A 15,208-nucleotide genomic window follows, 5' to 3' on the forward strand; every position below is an offset into this window, starting at 1 on the left:
TAACTGGTTGGAAAAGAGGTTTCATTGTTTTGCCATACGTTTTATGTGTAACATTTCAGCGAGAGCCACCTGGTTTATTGCTTCTGTGTTTTTATTTGCTTTGCCGACAGTTGGCAGAAAGAGATTGAAGACTTAACGGTCTGTTTCACGCATAGTCAGGCAGGGTCCGTTGGCCGTGAATGCTCCTGCTTGATGTTTCCTGAGTAAAACGTCATGCCACTGCTCACTGATAAGAAAAACAACTTTCTTTTTCCTGTATTGTTTTTGCTCGCTATATTTTACTTTTTGCAGCATTGGGCATTATTTTAACCTGTGAAGGTTGGATTCATCTAAGACAGGCAGGCTGAAACCAAAAATTTGTCACGGTTTACAATCAATCCTTCCATTGCCACACAGCTCAGCCCCAGTGACCCGTCATTGGTGCATTTACTCACATTACATGCACATTCAACTTGGTGCAAATTTTTACACACAGTGCTGTATTTACTCACATGTGTACGTTCAATTTGGTGTACATATGCAAATCTTTACACAAAGTGGTGTATATATATGTACAGTGGGACCCAAAAGTCTGAGACCACATTGAAAATCCGGGAGTTATTTTTCATGTAATCATGGAAATAAACTGAAAGTTTTAGGATTAAAAAAAAATAAGTAAAACAAATTAAAGTTACTTCAAAGCTATGCAAGAACTACTCGAAGACCAAAGAAGAACAAGGAGTGCTGCACAATCTACAATCACCTGACCTCAGCCCCATTGTATTTTTATGGGGACACTTGAAGACTGACAAAAGCCCAACATTCAGTAACATCACAAGATGTCCTTTGGAACATCGTCAAATAATGTTGGGATAACGTGGATCATCAGGTTTTGCACAAACTCCAAGATGGCTTGAGCGCATGGTACCATTAAAGGTGGGGGGGACATACCAAATATCAAGAAAGTCGTGTACATTTTTCACAGATTCAACTTTTCACTCAAATTGTTATGCTGATAATATAATTTTTTAATGAAAAAATGTTTATTAGAAAAAAATGCTAAATAGAAACATTTTCACTTGTGGTATCAGACCCCATTGTACATATGCACATTCAACTTGGTGTATCTACACATATGTTTACATATTTATTCTCGTGCTCGGGTACTTGGTGGGTTGAGCTGCGGATGTGTGTGTGTTTACGGGAGCGGGGGAGTGCCGTGGTAAATGTACTCTGTCTCTGTCTCAGGAGTACATGGTTTACCGGAAGCACACCTACATGCGGCTGGACGGATCCTCCAAGATCTCGGAGCGTCGGGACATGGTGGCTGACTTCCAGAGCAGGTGAGCGCGCCGACTTCAGTCCAGCAAACATGCAGAATTCCCTTCATTAAAATCTGACAATATGCACTTTAACCACATGATTTTTTAAAATTAGTACAGAGGCAAATTAATAAGTAATGGGTATTTGTCCCAAACATTATTGGGGGCACTGTGCAACGCAGTAAGCCACAAATAACAGGAATGGTATACAATCACAGTTAGGCTAATTATAAAAGGATGAAAACAAACACATAAACACACAAAGAAATCTAGACGCTCACACCAATGTTTTAACACAAAAAATCTTACCTATTGTACCTTTAAATAGTGTGGATATTTCCCCAGGTGTTGGTCTTGCCGGGCTTGGTTAAGAGGGCAAGTCGACCAGGGCGTCTGCCTGTCGTGTTCCTCTCTCCCTCCCTCTCTCACTCCCTCTCTCCCTCCCTCTCTGACAGGACAGACATCTTCGTTTTCCTCCTGAGCACGCGGGCCGGGGGCCTCGGCATCAACCTGACCGCCGCTGACACTGTGAGTCCGCAGAAACCCGCCGCATTCAGCACGGCTGAGTGGCCACTTACAGCGTTTGCCTTGACTGCAGATTATTGCTGGGTGAACTCCCTATAAATCATACTTAAAACTGTAATAGGCACTGGAATAGACTGGCTTACTGTGTGACTTTTTTTTTTTACATCAGATACAGCCACAGGAATTGACTTAACTTTAAATCTTTGAGCCAGATTGCTTGGACTCACATAAACACCATCCTTCTATTTTATCTGATAGTTTAATACCTCAACTGCGACCAAATCAACCTATAGGCCAGCGGAGGATGGGCAACCCCCCCATATGCGTTTCTCTCGATTTCTTCCCATCTGGGAGTTCTTTTTTTCGCCATTGTTTGAGGGTTTTTCTCCCAACCACGGAGTTTTCTTTTTTCTTGCTATCTGGGGACTCAGGGCTGGTATTTCCCATCTGTCTCTGTGACAGTCCTGTGAAAAGCGCTATACACGTAAAATTGAGAAATTGAATCGACCACACTGCGTGAGCGTGTGTGACAGGCCTCCTCCGTTGCAGGTGATATTCTACGACAGCGACTGGAACCCCACAGTGGACCAGCAGGCCATGGACCGGGCTCACCGGCTGGGCCAGACCAAGCAGGTGACCGTGTACCGGCTCGTCTGCAAGGGGACCATCGAGGAGCGCATCCTGCAGCGGGCCAAGGAGAAGAGCGAGGTGAGCAACCCCGTGGTCAATCAGCGGTCCGCCGCGGCGTCCCATAGAGCTGCGGTCCCATAGAGCTGCGGTCCCATAGAGCTGCGGTCCCATAGAGCTGCGGTCGGTCAATCAGCGGTCCGCCGCGGCGTCCCATAGAGCTGCGCTCAGCCGTAATCCGCTAAAGCGCTAAAGTCAGGTGCCTGGGGACGGACAGGTGTAATCGTATGCTAAATCAGCACCCAGGTGTGCGAAACAGGCCGCAAGAGCTCCGGTCGTAATTGTGGTAACGGTCTATTGAAGCCGCAATAGGAACGGTTTTACGGTCCATTACGGTCCGGGACTGTCAGGAGACCAGGTCTTGAGAGTTACCTCCTGCCCTGAGTGAATGCAGGGATTTCAGAGCCCTTGTCGCTGATGCTCCTGTGCCCGTCTCCCTCACAGATCCAGAGGATGGTGATCTCGGGGGGGAACTTTAAGCCGGACACTCTCAAACCCAAAGAGGTGGTGAGCCTACTGCTGGACGATGACGAGCTGGAGAAGAAGTGTGAGTGATCCTGCCATTGCAGTGGCCTCCATAGTGACAGTAGGGAACATGTATAATAGCAATAGTGACCGTTGTGATGGCAGTGGTGGTGATCACTGTGTGTAATAGTGATTGTAGTGACAGTGTATAATTATAGTAATAGTGATCATGGTGGCAATGTTTAATTGTGATTCTAGTGACAGTGTATGATAGTGATAGTGAGACAGTGATCCATCGAGGCATAGCACTATAAAAGTTATTGTAATTAGAGTAATGGGCATAATAGTGATCCTAGAAGTAATTGTGACATAGTAGTATAATAGCGATCTTAGTGACAGTGTATAATGGTGATAGTGAACCAGTGAATCACAGTGACATAGTAGCATAATAGTGATGGTAGTGACAGTGCATGATAGTGATGGTAGTGACAGTGCATGATAGTGATAGTGACAGTGCGTGATAGTGATGGTAGTGACAGTGCGTGATAGTGATGGTAGTGACAGTGCATGATAGTGATGGTAGTGACAGTGTATAATAGTGATTGTGGTGATAGTGTATAATAGTGATGGTAGTGACAGTGCATGATAGTGATGGTAGTGACAGTGCATGATAGTGATGGTAGTGACAGTGAGACAGTGATCCATCGGGGCATAGCACTATAAAAGTTATTGTAATTAGAGTAATGGGCATAATAGTGATCCTAGAAGTAATTGTGACATAGTAGTATAATAGCGATCTTAGTGACAGTGTATAATGGTGATAGTGAACCAGTGAATCACAGTGACATAGTAGCATAATAGTGATGGTAGTGACAGTGCATGATAGTGATGGTAGTGACAGTGCATGATAGTGATAGTAGTGACAGTGCGTGATAGTGATGGTAGTGACAGTGCATGATAGTGATGGTAGTGACAGTGTATAATAGTGATTGTGGTGATAGTGTATAATAGTGATGGTAGTGACAGTGCATGATAGTGATGGTAGTGACAGTGCATGATAGTGATGGTAGTGACAGTGTGTGATGGTAGTGACAGTGCATGATAGTGATGGTAGTGACAGTGTATAATAGTGATCGTGGTGATGGTGTATAATAGTGATGGTAGTGACAGTGTTTAATAGTGATAGCGGTTGTGTGCTCCTGCTGCAGTGCGTCTCAGGCAGGAGGAGAAGAGACAGCAGGAGGAGTGCAGTAAAGTGAAGGACCGGAAGAGGAAGAGAGAGAAATACGCAGAGAAGGTAAGGCGTCTGCCGGGGGTGTTCATAACGGCTACATCGGGGTGTGAAAGACTGCAGCAGACTCACACTCTCTCTGTCCCCCTCCCCTCAGAGGAAGAAGGAGGACGACGTGGACTCCAAGAAGAGGAGGGAGGGAGTGAACATGGTCATCCCCTTCGCCCCGTCGGCCGACAACTCCAACCTGTCCGCTGACGGAGACGACTCCTTCATCAGCGTGGACATGGACTCCGCCATGCCCAGCCCCTTCAGCGAGGTGAGGAAGAGGAGTAGTGGAAACGAAGAGGGACATGGGGCAGGGGAACTTCAACAGGGACACATATTAGACGCTCTGCAGATACTTACCAATCTGCAGATACTTACTGTAGCAGAAGATTCACTGAACAAAGAATATCAGTTGCCTATTAGAAAAACAATGTATAGAGCCGCGGTGGCGCAACAGGCTAAGACGCTGCAGACTTGCGGTTGCAGTTTGCTGCAGTTGCACACCGGGGACCGGGGTTTGATTCTCGGTCCTGCCAAAAGCCAAGTTTGGCCGGCTCACGTGGAGCAGCAATACTTGGCTCGCTGCTCCAGAGGGTTACTTGGCAGGGTTAGTAGATCGCCGCACAAAAACAAGCACCTCGAGCGCCTCGGAATCACGATCACGACTTGTGAGACGAGACGGCTTGAAGAAGGCGTGTCGCTCTCCTGCCGGCCGCCGAGGGACGGGGTGTGGGCGGTGTATCCAATACACAATGTATGATGTATGATTTTGGCAATGTATGATTTTGGCAAGTAAGTGGCATTAGAGACCTGACTAGAGAGTGTTTATTTTTACATGAAGATTGTTTCATGAAGTAAAGGCTTTCGTAAGACTAAGCAAGGGTGACAACCACGGGGGGTTGTCAACCCTGCTTAGTCTTACCAAAACACTCTCTAATCAGGTCTTACAGCTCCGGGGGGGAGCATTGCGGGGTTACTGTAAGGGCCCAACAGCTGTGTGGATCTTAGCGTGCCTACACTGGGGCTTGAACCGACTCAGTCGGTCTCAGTCATGTACCTCAGTTACTAGGCTACAGGCTGCCCCATGGTACCATGGGAATGTGATACTCCTGTGATTTAAATGAACAATAATCAGGAATAGCAACACAGTTGTCATAAACAAGACAATTACTAACACATTAATAAACCAGACATGCGTACAGTAGAGGCCCATGCAGGACTCAACAAATCTTAGTTTTTCTCCTTTAATACCCAGGGAATGCTCATTGTTTTGGTCCCTGTCCCCTAAAAACAGTGTGCTGCAGCCAGTCCTGTGAGCCTAGATAACCAGATAACCACATTTCTTTAGCACAAGATGGCCAGGACACCAGGTGTTTGGTTTATTACCTCCAACCAACTGGCTTCCTGAAAACACAATTGTCCACAAGGGGTTGATGGGCACGGGGAGGGGGATAATTACGTGTTTTACCCAGGTCTGTCATGTTAGTTGTTCAAACGGGACAACTTGCCATCTTCTGAACCTATGCACTTGTAAGTGACTTTGGATTAAAACCGTTTGCTAAATGACTAAAGCGTAAATGTAAAAACGTGGCCCCACCGTCCTTTTTGAACCTCGGCGCTCTCCGTCCCCGCAGATCTCCCTGAGCAGCGAGCTGCAGCCGGGCTCCATCCCGGCGGACGAGAGCAGCAGCGACATGCTGGTCATCGTAGATGACCCGGTCTCCTCTGCCCCGCAGTCCCGCGCCACCACCTCCCCCGCCTCCATCACAGGCTCTGTCTCTGACACCATGAACGGTAAGTCGCCCCGGACCCCCGAGAACGACGGGAACGGGGAACCTTCGGCTTAGGAACGCTGCCAGACGAAGAGACGCACCCAGTATTTAAGTATTTATAGCAGAAAACGGGGACGATTTAGTCGTAGCCTGCCACTGCGGGAACTGGCAGATTGCATTTTAGATACTGCACAACAGTGATAAATGGACTTCATTTATAGAGCGCTTTTATCCAAAGCGCTGTATAGTTGATGCCTTTTATTCACTCATTCACACACATACTCGTGCACAAACTGCGATAGGCTGCCATGCAAGGTACCAGTCAGCTCGTCGGGAGCAATTGGGGGTTAGGTGTCTTGCACAGACTACGACACACCCAGGGCGGTACCCAATCATGTGCCATGGAGGGCCAGAGTATGCAGGTTTTCATTCTGTCCAATCACAACACCTGCTGATTTCACTAATAACACACCTTCAATCAGAGAGGAGGGAACAGATTAGTGACATCACCAGGTACAGCAGAAACCTGCAACCTGAAAGTTAAAAAGAACAAGATCTTGTTGAATTAGAAGCACAATTCACATTAAAACAGCCCTGAAATATGGCAGACTGAATCAGACTGAGGGCAGTAGCAACTCTGTTGTGAAATACCTCCAGACAGACTCCAAGGCACTACCTCTATCTGTGAGTTCTCATTCCAAATGCTGTGTTTTCTCTGTATGATATAAAGGTATTCTCACACCAATAGCATCAGAACTAGCTAGAGATAATTTTGTTAGAGCTATTGTCAGAGTTGTGTTTCTGTGGAAAGCAGTGGGAGTATTAACACAGTTTTAATCTGTCTGTTTTGGATCACAAGAATTGCATATTTTGGCACTATAGCATTTTTGCCGTTTTCTGAAGTGACTAATGCTAGGTAAAGGGCCAACAGATAAGGTGTTGCGAAAGGTTGCTTGCTTTTCGTAAGAGTGCTGAGGCAGTTTGCATTTTGGGTTCATGACAAAAGGAGTGTTGATTTGAATACCACAAGGAGGGTTACTATTTAAACCCTTGAAAAATTTCCTTGGCCATGAAATTGTGGCCATGAACGCTCTGCTATTTGAATGTGATCCGTAGTAACTGTTGCTCTGGTCTAAAGCTTGATGTCATTGGTATTAGACATGTTGTTAAGAAATATAATGTGTTGTTTGGGACAGTCGCGCAGTAGGCAATGCATTGGTACAGCTCCAATATGGTTTGTGTCTTGAGTACTGGGTTCCATTTCCAAACCTACTTGCCGAAGTTCATGGTCATTGTAGTTATTGCAATGCTTATTTCCTTTTGAACTACACCGAGTAGGCTAGCTAACTCAAGAAATGAGCCGGAAAAAAAACAGTTTATCCAACAAATTCGATTCAAATATACCGACTTCAACCGATGAATCATTTAAAAACTGAAAAAAATGTCAGTTAATCGCTCAGCCCCTGTCGGCACAGAGTGTGTTGCTGTACGTAACAAGCTCCCTTACCTCCCTCTCTCCCTCTCTCTCTCTCTCCCCCCCTCACCAGGCGTGTCCACCGCCCAGGACACCTCCAGCCCGGGGCGAGGGCGGTCCGGACGGAGCCGCGGCCGGCCCAAGGGCTCCGGAGGGGGCGGGAAGTCCGCCGGGAAGGGCCGGAGCCGCAAGTCGACGGCGGGAAGCGCGGCCGCCATGGCGGGAGCCAAGGCCGGGGCGGCGGCGGCCTCAGCAGCGGCGTTCGCTGCCTACGGCTACAGCGTCTCCAAAGGTACAGATTACCCCGCCACACCCCTACTGCAGTCACCACTACCGTCCTCCCACAGTCAGATAACCGCTAACTACAAACAATTCTCTGTGTGAATATGCATACACACAAGAGGAATTACCATATGTAGTTTGGCATAGTATTTAGCATTTAACCCTTTCAGTCGTAAGAGTTCCATATAAATGTAAAATGATGAATGTCTGCATTTGTATAGCGCTTTTATCCAGACTCTGCAACCTGCCAGGCAGTCCAATAAGTGACATTACATTTTATTTAGCAGACACTTTTATCCAAAGCAACATACACCAAAGTGCATATCGAGGTCATAGAACAAACAACAGGACAGGTCGGCTAAGGTACAATTCATATATGATGGGTTGTAAAGCCATGAACAAAAGTCTTGTACACAAGGTAGATAGGCCAGGTCTGTAAGTAATAAGGTCAGTAACCCATGTGGTCTGGTCTCTTTCACGGCAGGTATACCAGCATCCAGTCCCCTGCAGGCCTCCCTGGGCCGCTCCTCGGCCACGCCCGCCTTCGTGCCGAGCGGCACCTCGTCCCCCCACACTAAGGGCGGCGCTGTTCCCGCCGGCTCTCAGACGCTAAGCCATAGCAGGGCGCACCACCCCCACAACCCCTCCCGGAAGGGCAAAGGGCCATCGGGGGCACGATAGCGCACAAACGCACCCCAGCCTTCCTCTCCCCAACAGCTTTTGTCCCCTGTATACTCCCAACAGAAATCAATATAGACAAGCAACCTGCCCTGCAGTATAGAGTTAATTTTCTTTAATTGTATAAAGATTAATATACTTGTGCCAAAACCGGCTGTAAACATTAATTCTCAAAAAAAAAAAAAAACGCACAATAATCATTACTTCCCGGAGGGCAACGGCTGCTGCATGGACCGCGGTGCAGGGATGCGGTGTGAAATTAAAACCTTGTCGAACGCAGCGTCCGGTGGGTACTTCAGCACTAGCGTTCAAATCTCCATAGCAACGACGCGCTGTTGACATCGCCGCGCCTGAGCGCTTGCATTGTGAAGCCAGCTGCCGCGTGGCTCGCAGCGGGGAGTTGTATTGCGATCTCGACGCGTTAGAGAACCCAGTTTCTTTGTGAAGACGCAAGTCATCGGTCAAGGGCTAAACAAAGCTAAAACCCAGATGGACTGTACCAGTCTATACCTGTCAGGAAAGCACCACGTGTGTATAGCTTGTGTTCATCTGCAGAGGTGGTTGAAAATGTTTTCAACAATCTGAGCCTTCTTAACTGTTTACAGGATCGGGCCTGTCGAGTTGGCTGACTCCGCCTTCATGCCATTTTAGCTTGTGTATTGCCCAATTATATGGTTTGATTTTTTTAAATGTTGTAGAAAGGATCCTAACCAATATACCTGCACTTGACTTGTGTGAACAAAGTAAAAATCTGATCCAGACTGTAACATGGTTGTATCAAGAGTACCACAGTACATAATCTTTATCTCATATTGTCACAACCTAAAAAATGCTTTCAGTTAGTCAGTATGCTCTTCAGGAAGGTCAAGTCATTTATGAGATACGGTATACTTCACAATTAGCTTCATTCCTGTAGTATAGGTCTGTTGGCCAGTGAAAGAACATTACACAAAAATGACTGCTTTTGTATTCTTGGTCATATTTTTCTAAAACCAATTTGATGTTAGTGCACTCACATCGACATTGAAAAAATCTCATGTAAGAAAGTTTTAAACAGCAAATGTTTTGAGAAGCCTTCTCTTGATATTGTTAATATCTGGGCTTACATATATTTTGTCTGTGGAAGAAAATACGTTTTGCCATCGTTTTGTAGTAAATTAAATGTAAATGTTTTTGACTGAATGGTGAACATTGCTTGATAAGTACATGTTGCTAATATAATTGTCAAAAGAATGACAGTCCACTGAGACTCAAAATGCTTAGATGCACACTGTATCATAGCCTAAGTTAAAATATGGTAAATTATGATTTTGAACAATGTAAATTGTATTGAAACCATTTTATTTTTAAACGGGGCCAGGGGTAAAGTGAAAGTGAGCGATCCGTTGTTATTTCTGACATCCGTTAATAGTATCATAGCAGAGAGAGGGAGTGGTCCCAAAAGCAACACACACAAAAAAGCACTGCACACAATTATCTGGTTTGCTTTGTATGAGTATAGCATGGTGCAGTCAGTCAGTGTAAATAGCCTGCAGGAGATTCTGTCTCTTAAATGTTTTTTCCCCTTTCTTTGTCTATTTTTATAGTTAATTGTGTAAATATTGAGAAGAAAAGGTTCTTTTACTAACTGGAGAAGCAAATTGAAAATAAAGAGTGCTAGAGATTTCAGCTCCATGCGTGCGTGTGTCTTTCCAGTGAAAATGTCAATCAATCGGGTGCCATGTACAATGTACTGGTTGATGTGGATTATCAACTGGGATCACTAGTGACAGCAAATGTACACAAGATATAAAAATTGTCACCCGTGTATGTATTCACGTTAAATTGGTAAATACACCAATAGTTTCAAGAACATTTGCAGTTTTCAGAGCTTTCTCTGCTTTGGCAAAATCATTTGTGAGGAAGTTGTGTAACAGCTTAAACACTATGTTCTTTTCGTCAAACAACCCAGCCCAGACTGGTGATACACCCATGACTCTCTAGGTGTTTTTTAAACTGCTGTTGACAGGTACAGGAGGCATTTGGTTTTGATACCTAAAGCAATTTAAGTGTTCACTAGAAACCATGATTCATTTTTATCAGGTTATCACCTGAAATGACATACAAAGAGTCTACACTAATTGGAGAACAGAAATGCAAGTTTAGTTATTTGCTTCTATTCCCATTTCATGGTCTTCCCGAAGTGAATTTAAGGGCAGTACCGGTTTTTATGAAGAATTGAATTTAGTCTAGGTCTAGCCTTGGTATCTAGGTCTGTGAAACTGGCCGAATGAGTATTACACAGGTTGATACTTTTATTTTTCGGTTTTGCTCAGCTGTTCATATAGGCTTTGCCAAATGGCCTGATTTGATTTACAAAAAGCACATCTCAGAGACCAACATTGAATTTAATGGTTTAATGACATCTGCTGTTCACATGAGGTAAAAAAAACAAAAAGTGCAATTAAAAAACAAAATCCTTCTATAACAAAGGTATACAGCTAGTTCCTGTACAGTAACTGAAGGTGGGGAATGGGCATATAGAATTGACCTAACATCTGGATCTGTAGTGTATACGGTGGTTTAATTTGAACAAGTTCTCAAAAGATGTGCCAACCCCTTTGTGCCAGGAAAACAAATCTACAGTGATGGGAGTATCTTAAATGCTACTTACAGCAATACAATAACCAAATGATCAATATTGCACAATACCCACAGATCTTACGTTTATTAAGTAGGGACATTTCTTGCACTGAAAATACCAAACCTTCCTTTGAACAATTATTAAGCCGGTCCTTTTGTACCAGTTTTAACAGAAATTGCATGGCTTTTCATGAACAACAGACACGGACACATTGGTACAACAAGCAGCGAGCCTAACTGTAACAGACAGATGTTTGGATGGCGTTGTTCATTCTATTCTTCGTGACCTCTGGCGTCAGCCCTCAAAGCAGGCAGCGGGTTTAGAGGGCAGACACGGCGGGTTCGGACGCCGGCAGACGGACGCCGAGAGCCAGGGCGGATACCAGAGCCAAGATGTTAGCCAAGATGGTGGCCTCGATGGAGAACAGGTGGTCGTCCTCCACTTCGGGGCAGTATTGCCGCATGAACTCGGCGAGCCGCAGCAGGTACTCGACGTTGTGGCCGGTCTTGCCGCTGCTCTTGAAGATCTGGGCGCCAATCTCCTCGTGGCTGGCAGGTCCCAGGTAGAGTGGGTTGTCGGCAGTGGCGATGTAGACCAGGGAGAGCAGCGGGGCCTCTTCGTCACCGCGTGGGATGAATTCCACAGCCTTGGTGATGTAGCCACCCCGCACCGCCTCCCTCACATTTAGGTATTTGAGGGACTCCTCCACCTGGGACCCAGTGACCTCATAAGCCACCCCCCAGGTGCACGCCTGCAAGCAGTACAGAATCTGATCAGTCACAGTCATAAAGAATGCCAATGAAATGTATTCCTAACAGTGCAAGTCAAGATAATTTTTATAAGATATGCTGCCATTGCTTTTCTTACTACTGCAAGACGCTGTACCCGTTGGAGCGGCCATAAATAATAAAATGTCACTAATGAAATGACTGAAAATCCTCTAGCCCAGTGGAGTCCAATCTTATCTTAAAAGGGCCAGTGTGGGTGCAGGTTTTTGTTTTAACCCAGCAGTAACACCTGATTATACTAATGAACTAATCGTGGTCTTTAATCAAGACCTTGATGAACAGAATCAGCTGTCTTCGTCCTGTGCTAAAACAACAACCTGCACACACACCGGCCCTTTCTGGATAAGATTTGATACCCCTGCTCTAGCCTATTGCTACGGTTGAAAATGTGGGTGGGGCCCTCGAACATGGAGGTTCACGCAAACGGAATCAACACTTACGTCATCGTCTTCCACCAGAGTCACCACCCTTCCCGGCTGCGTAAGAGAATGGAGGAATTCATTTAGTCTACAGTAACGTTGTGCAACGCCAAAATAAATTGACATCCATAACAATATAATAAAAACGTCATTTTTGCCTTTAAGATAACATTTCTCACCATTTCGTCGTTACCCCGGTGGAAATTGTCGCCGTGCCAGAAGCGTCTCATGTACCCCTGGATGTACCCGACTTTACTCCTCTTGAATTTGAAATCAGGTTTCCACACCAGGGATCCGTACCCGAAAATCCATAGACTGGTTTTCTCGGATAGTATGTCTTGGGGCTTCATTCTGATCACTGCTAATTTAGGTTATAATAGTCAAAGGACAGGTTGGTAGTTTCAGTGCAACAGCCAAGAAGGCTAGCCAGGTCCCTACTTTCCCCGATCAAGTAGTAGCGGTATCGGTTGCCTCGCGGTTATTCCGCGTGTGGAGCCCAACTGCTTGGCAGTTTTGGCGATGGAATAACGCTGGATCTTTTGCTTTGCCTGATGCATGCCGATGCATTAGTGTTGCCGCATTATGCCTTAAAATGCCATTCTGGCCTCTTTGGCTCTTAGGAAGAAGAATTAAAAACCGTTTAGCTGACTACGCAGTCAGCCGTCTTCCTGTTACAATCGAAAAACACTGGCTAATATAAATTCCTAAAGCTAGTCACGCAAGAGATAAGATTATTCGATAACGGCTCGATTAGGCTAACTCGTTACTAACCAGTACCTGTGTTCCCACAACTGCAGTGGAATGGCTGACTATATTTATACAGACGAGGACACGATTAAATATGCGTAGCCATCCAGCCGAATGCAGACCAATTGTATTGTTAAAGAGGTGGGGTTTAAGCGCAATACCCCAATCGGTGGCCAATTTTGGTTATGGAACAAAAAACTACATGTCTCTATTGGTGTATAGAAAAAGGAGGTGTGCCTTCCACTGCATGCAATGATTTGTTCTTAGAAATGTCAATCAAAATAACCAGACTTCTGAATGGCTATGGCTCCTGTCTTTTGAGAATGGTTGAATATTTTAAATATGCTCTCGGCTGATGCAATAAGACGCAGTATTTCAGTCTTCGAGGAGACCATTCCGAGAATTGTATCACTTAATGGAACGTTTGAGACAGCTGCACGAAGAAAAACCCCCTAGCACATTCCGTACTCAGTGGTATATTTATGTATTTGTCCGTGTGAAAACAAACAAATTGAGAGATTATAATTATTTTCAGATAACATATGTATTTGGAAAAAATAAGATAACTTATTTTTTGGAACTAGAGAATTTTGTCTAATGAACCATTTTTATTTTAAAGCATTTCAAACATCACATTTTATCCATTGGGCATCATGTAAGGGTCCACACAAACACATAAATTAATATGATCAGACAATCATGACATTGGGGGAATGTGTTTTGTTTATATTGCTCTTTGTGGCAAAAAACAAACAAACATTATTTATACTGACTTTACAATGTGAGTGAGACTGAATTTCATGACAATTTGGTACCATCTCTGTGGATAGTTCCCTATCATCTGTATCAGGACTTACACTCTTGTTGAACTGAGACACTGGCTTGCTTGACATTTTGCAGGGGTCATTGACCAGCCAATCCCATGTGTTTCAGCCTGTGTGGGCTAATGATTATGTCAAGAAATGCCGTCTCCATGTCCAGCCGTAACCCAACCAGGTTGTGCTATAAATATAGACCACGAGACCTATCATACAAATAATGTGCTCTGGTGTATGTATGAAAATCTGGTTACAAAATTAGCCCTGATTATTCAATACCCTCATTATTATACCGTGTCTTACACACACTGTCAACGGTAGGTATTTACCAAAGGCGGAATGGCTGTTTAATCACACTGTTATCAACTTTCATCATGACCTTAAGCAAGAACAGTCACACTGAGCCCTTCACCTTGTTCACATTGCCTTATAAACAAACTCTGGGACCACAGCTCCCATTTCCTAGCACCAATTACAGGCTTGTGCCTCCTATTTTGAAGGTGCCTTTTCTTCAAATGCTCCGAGATTACATTCATGCAGGGGTTTATATCTAACCACAAGGCACATATAGCCACATAATGCAGCCCTAGTTTTATACCCTTGCTTTGATAAACAAAAGAAGGAAGGTTTTTGGAGCTGTCTGGTACTATATCTGGTACTTCTACTTTCTGGCTGAGGTTGAAATATACCACTCTCACAGAGGAGGAATGACTTAAACACATGGAGATACATGTCACCGTGATGTAGGAGATGACACAAGCCAAATTCAAACACGATAGCACACTAGCCTGTTCTGTAGTGTAGGGGAAAATTCACAGAACGAAAGATCTCCCGGGGGCGGCACGGATGGTGCAGTGGGTAGCACTGCCGCCTCACAGCAAGGAGGTCCTGGGTTCGAATCCCCGTCGGCCGGGGCCTCTCTGTGCGGAGTTTGCATGTTCTCCCCGTGTCTGCGTGGGTTTCCTCCGGGTACTCCGGTTTCCTCCCACAGTCCAAAGACATGCACGTTAGGCTGATTGGAGAGTCTAAATTGCCCGTAGGTATGAGTGTGTGAGTGAATGGTGTGTGTGCCCTGAGATAGACTGGCGACCTGTCAAGGGTGTATTCCTGTCTTTCGCCCAATGTATGCTGGGATAGGCTCCAGCCCCCCTGCGACCCTGAGCAGGATAAGCGGGTTCAGATAATGGATGGATGGATGGATGGAAAGATCTCCCTCCTAAAAGCATGATAACCAATCACAAGTCAAAATCAGACTCCACCTTAGTGAGCAGGCTGGTTCCTCCAAAACTCTCGACGATGTGTGCTAAAAGTTTATCAATATATCTGTATTAAAGTATGATATGTACCCTG

General features: G+C 45.1%; 2 protein-coding genes across 2 annotated transcripts in view; one reads left to right on the top strand and one right to left on the bottom strand.

Moving 5' to 3' along the window:
- The window catches only part of ino80 (INO80 complex ATPase subunit), a 45,610-nt gene extending 35,479 nt beyond the window's left edge, over window positions 1-10,131 (top strand). Inside the window, exons 28-36 of the mRNA XM_061241429.1 lie at window positions 1,228-1,322; window positions 1,757-1,829; window positions 2,376-2,534; window positions 2,958-3,060; window positions 4,187-4,275; window positions 4,367-4,528; window positions 5,892-6,051; window positions 7,577-7,795; window positions 8,270-10,131. Of these exons, the coding sequence (XP_061097413.1) occupies window positions 1,228-1,322; window positions 1,757-1,829; window positions 2,376-2,534; window positions 2,958-3,060; window positions 4,187-4,275; window positions 4,367-4,528; window positions 5,892-6,051; window positions 7,577-7,795; window positions 8,270-8,466 (1,257 nt within the window). The 3' untranslated portion in view covers window positions 8,467-10,131. The remainder of the gene's footprint in view (window positions 1-1,227; window positions 1,323-1,756; window positions 1,830-2,375; window positions 2,535-2,957; window positions 3,061-4,186; window positions 4,276-4,366; window positions 4,529-5,891; window positions 6,052-7,576; window positions 7,796-8,269) is intronic.
- Window positions 10,132-10,844: 713 nt separating this feature from the next.
- Window positions 10,845-13,111, bottom strand: LOC133128125 (glutathione-specific gamma-glutamylcyclotransferase 1-like). The gene is made up of 3 exons (XM_061241430.1): window positions 12,473-13,111; window positions 12,315-12,350; window positions 10,845-11,837 (listed from the first exon to the last, which is right to left on the bottom strand). The coding sequence occupies exons 1-3, from the start codon at window positions 12,641-12,643 to the stop codon at window positions 11,406-11,408; spliced, it is 639 nt and encodes a 212-aa protein (XP_061097414.1). The 5' UTR covers window positions 12,644-13,111; the 3' UTR covers window positions 10,845-11,405.
- Between the last annotated feature and the right edge of the window lie 2,097 nt (window positions 13,112-15,208).

This window comes from Conger conger, chromosome 5 (assembly GCF_963514075.1).
Source record: "Conger conger chromosome 5, fConCon1.1, whole genome shotgun sequence".
Taxonomy (NCBI): Eukaryota; Metazoa; Chordata; class Actinopteri; order Anguilliformes; family Congridae; genus Conger; species Conger conger.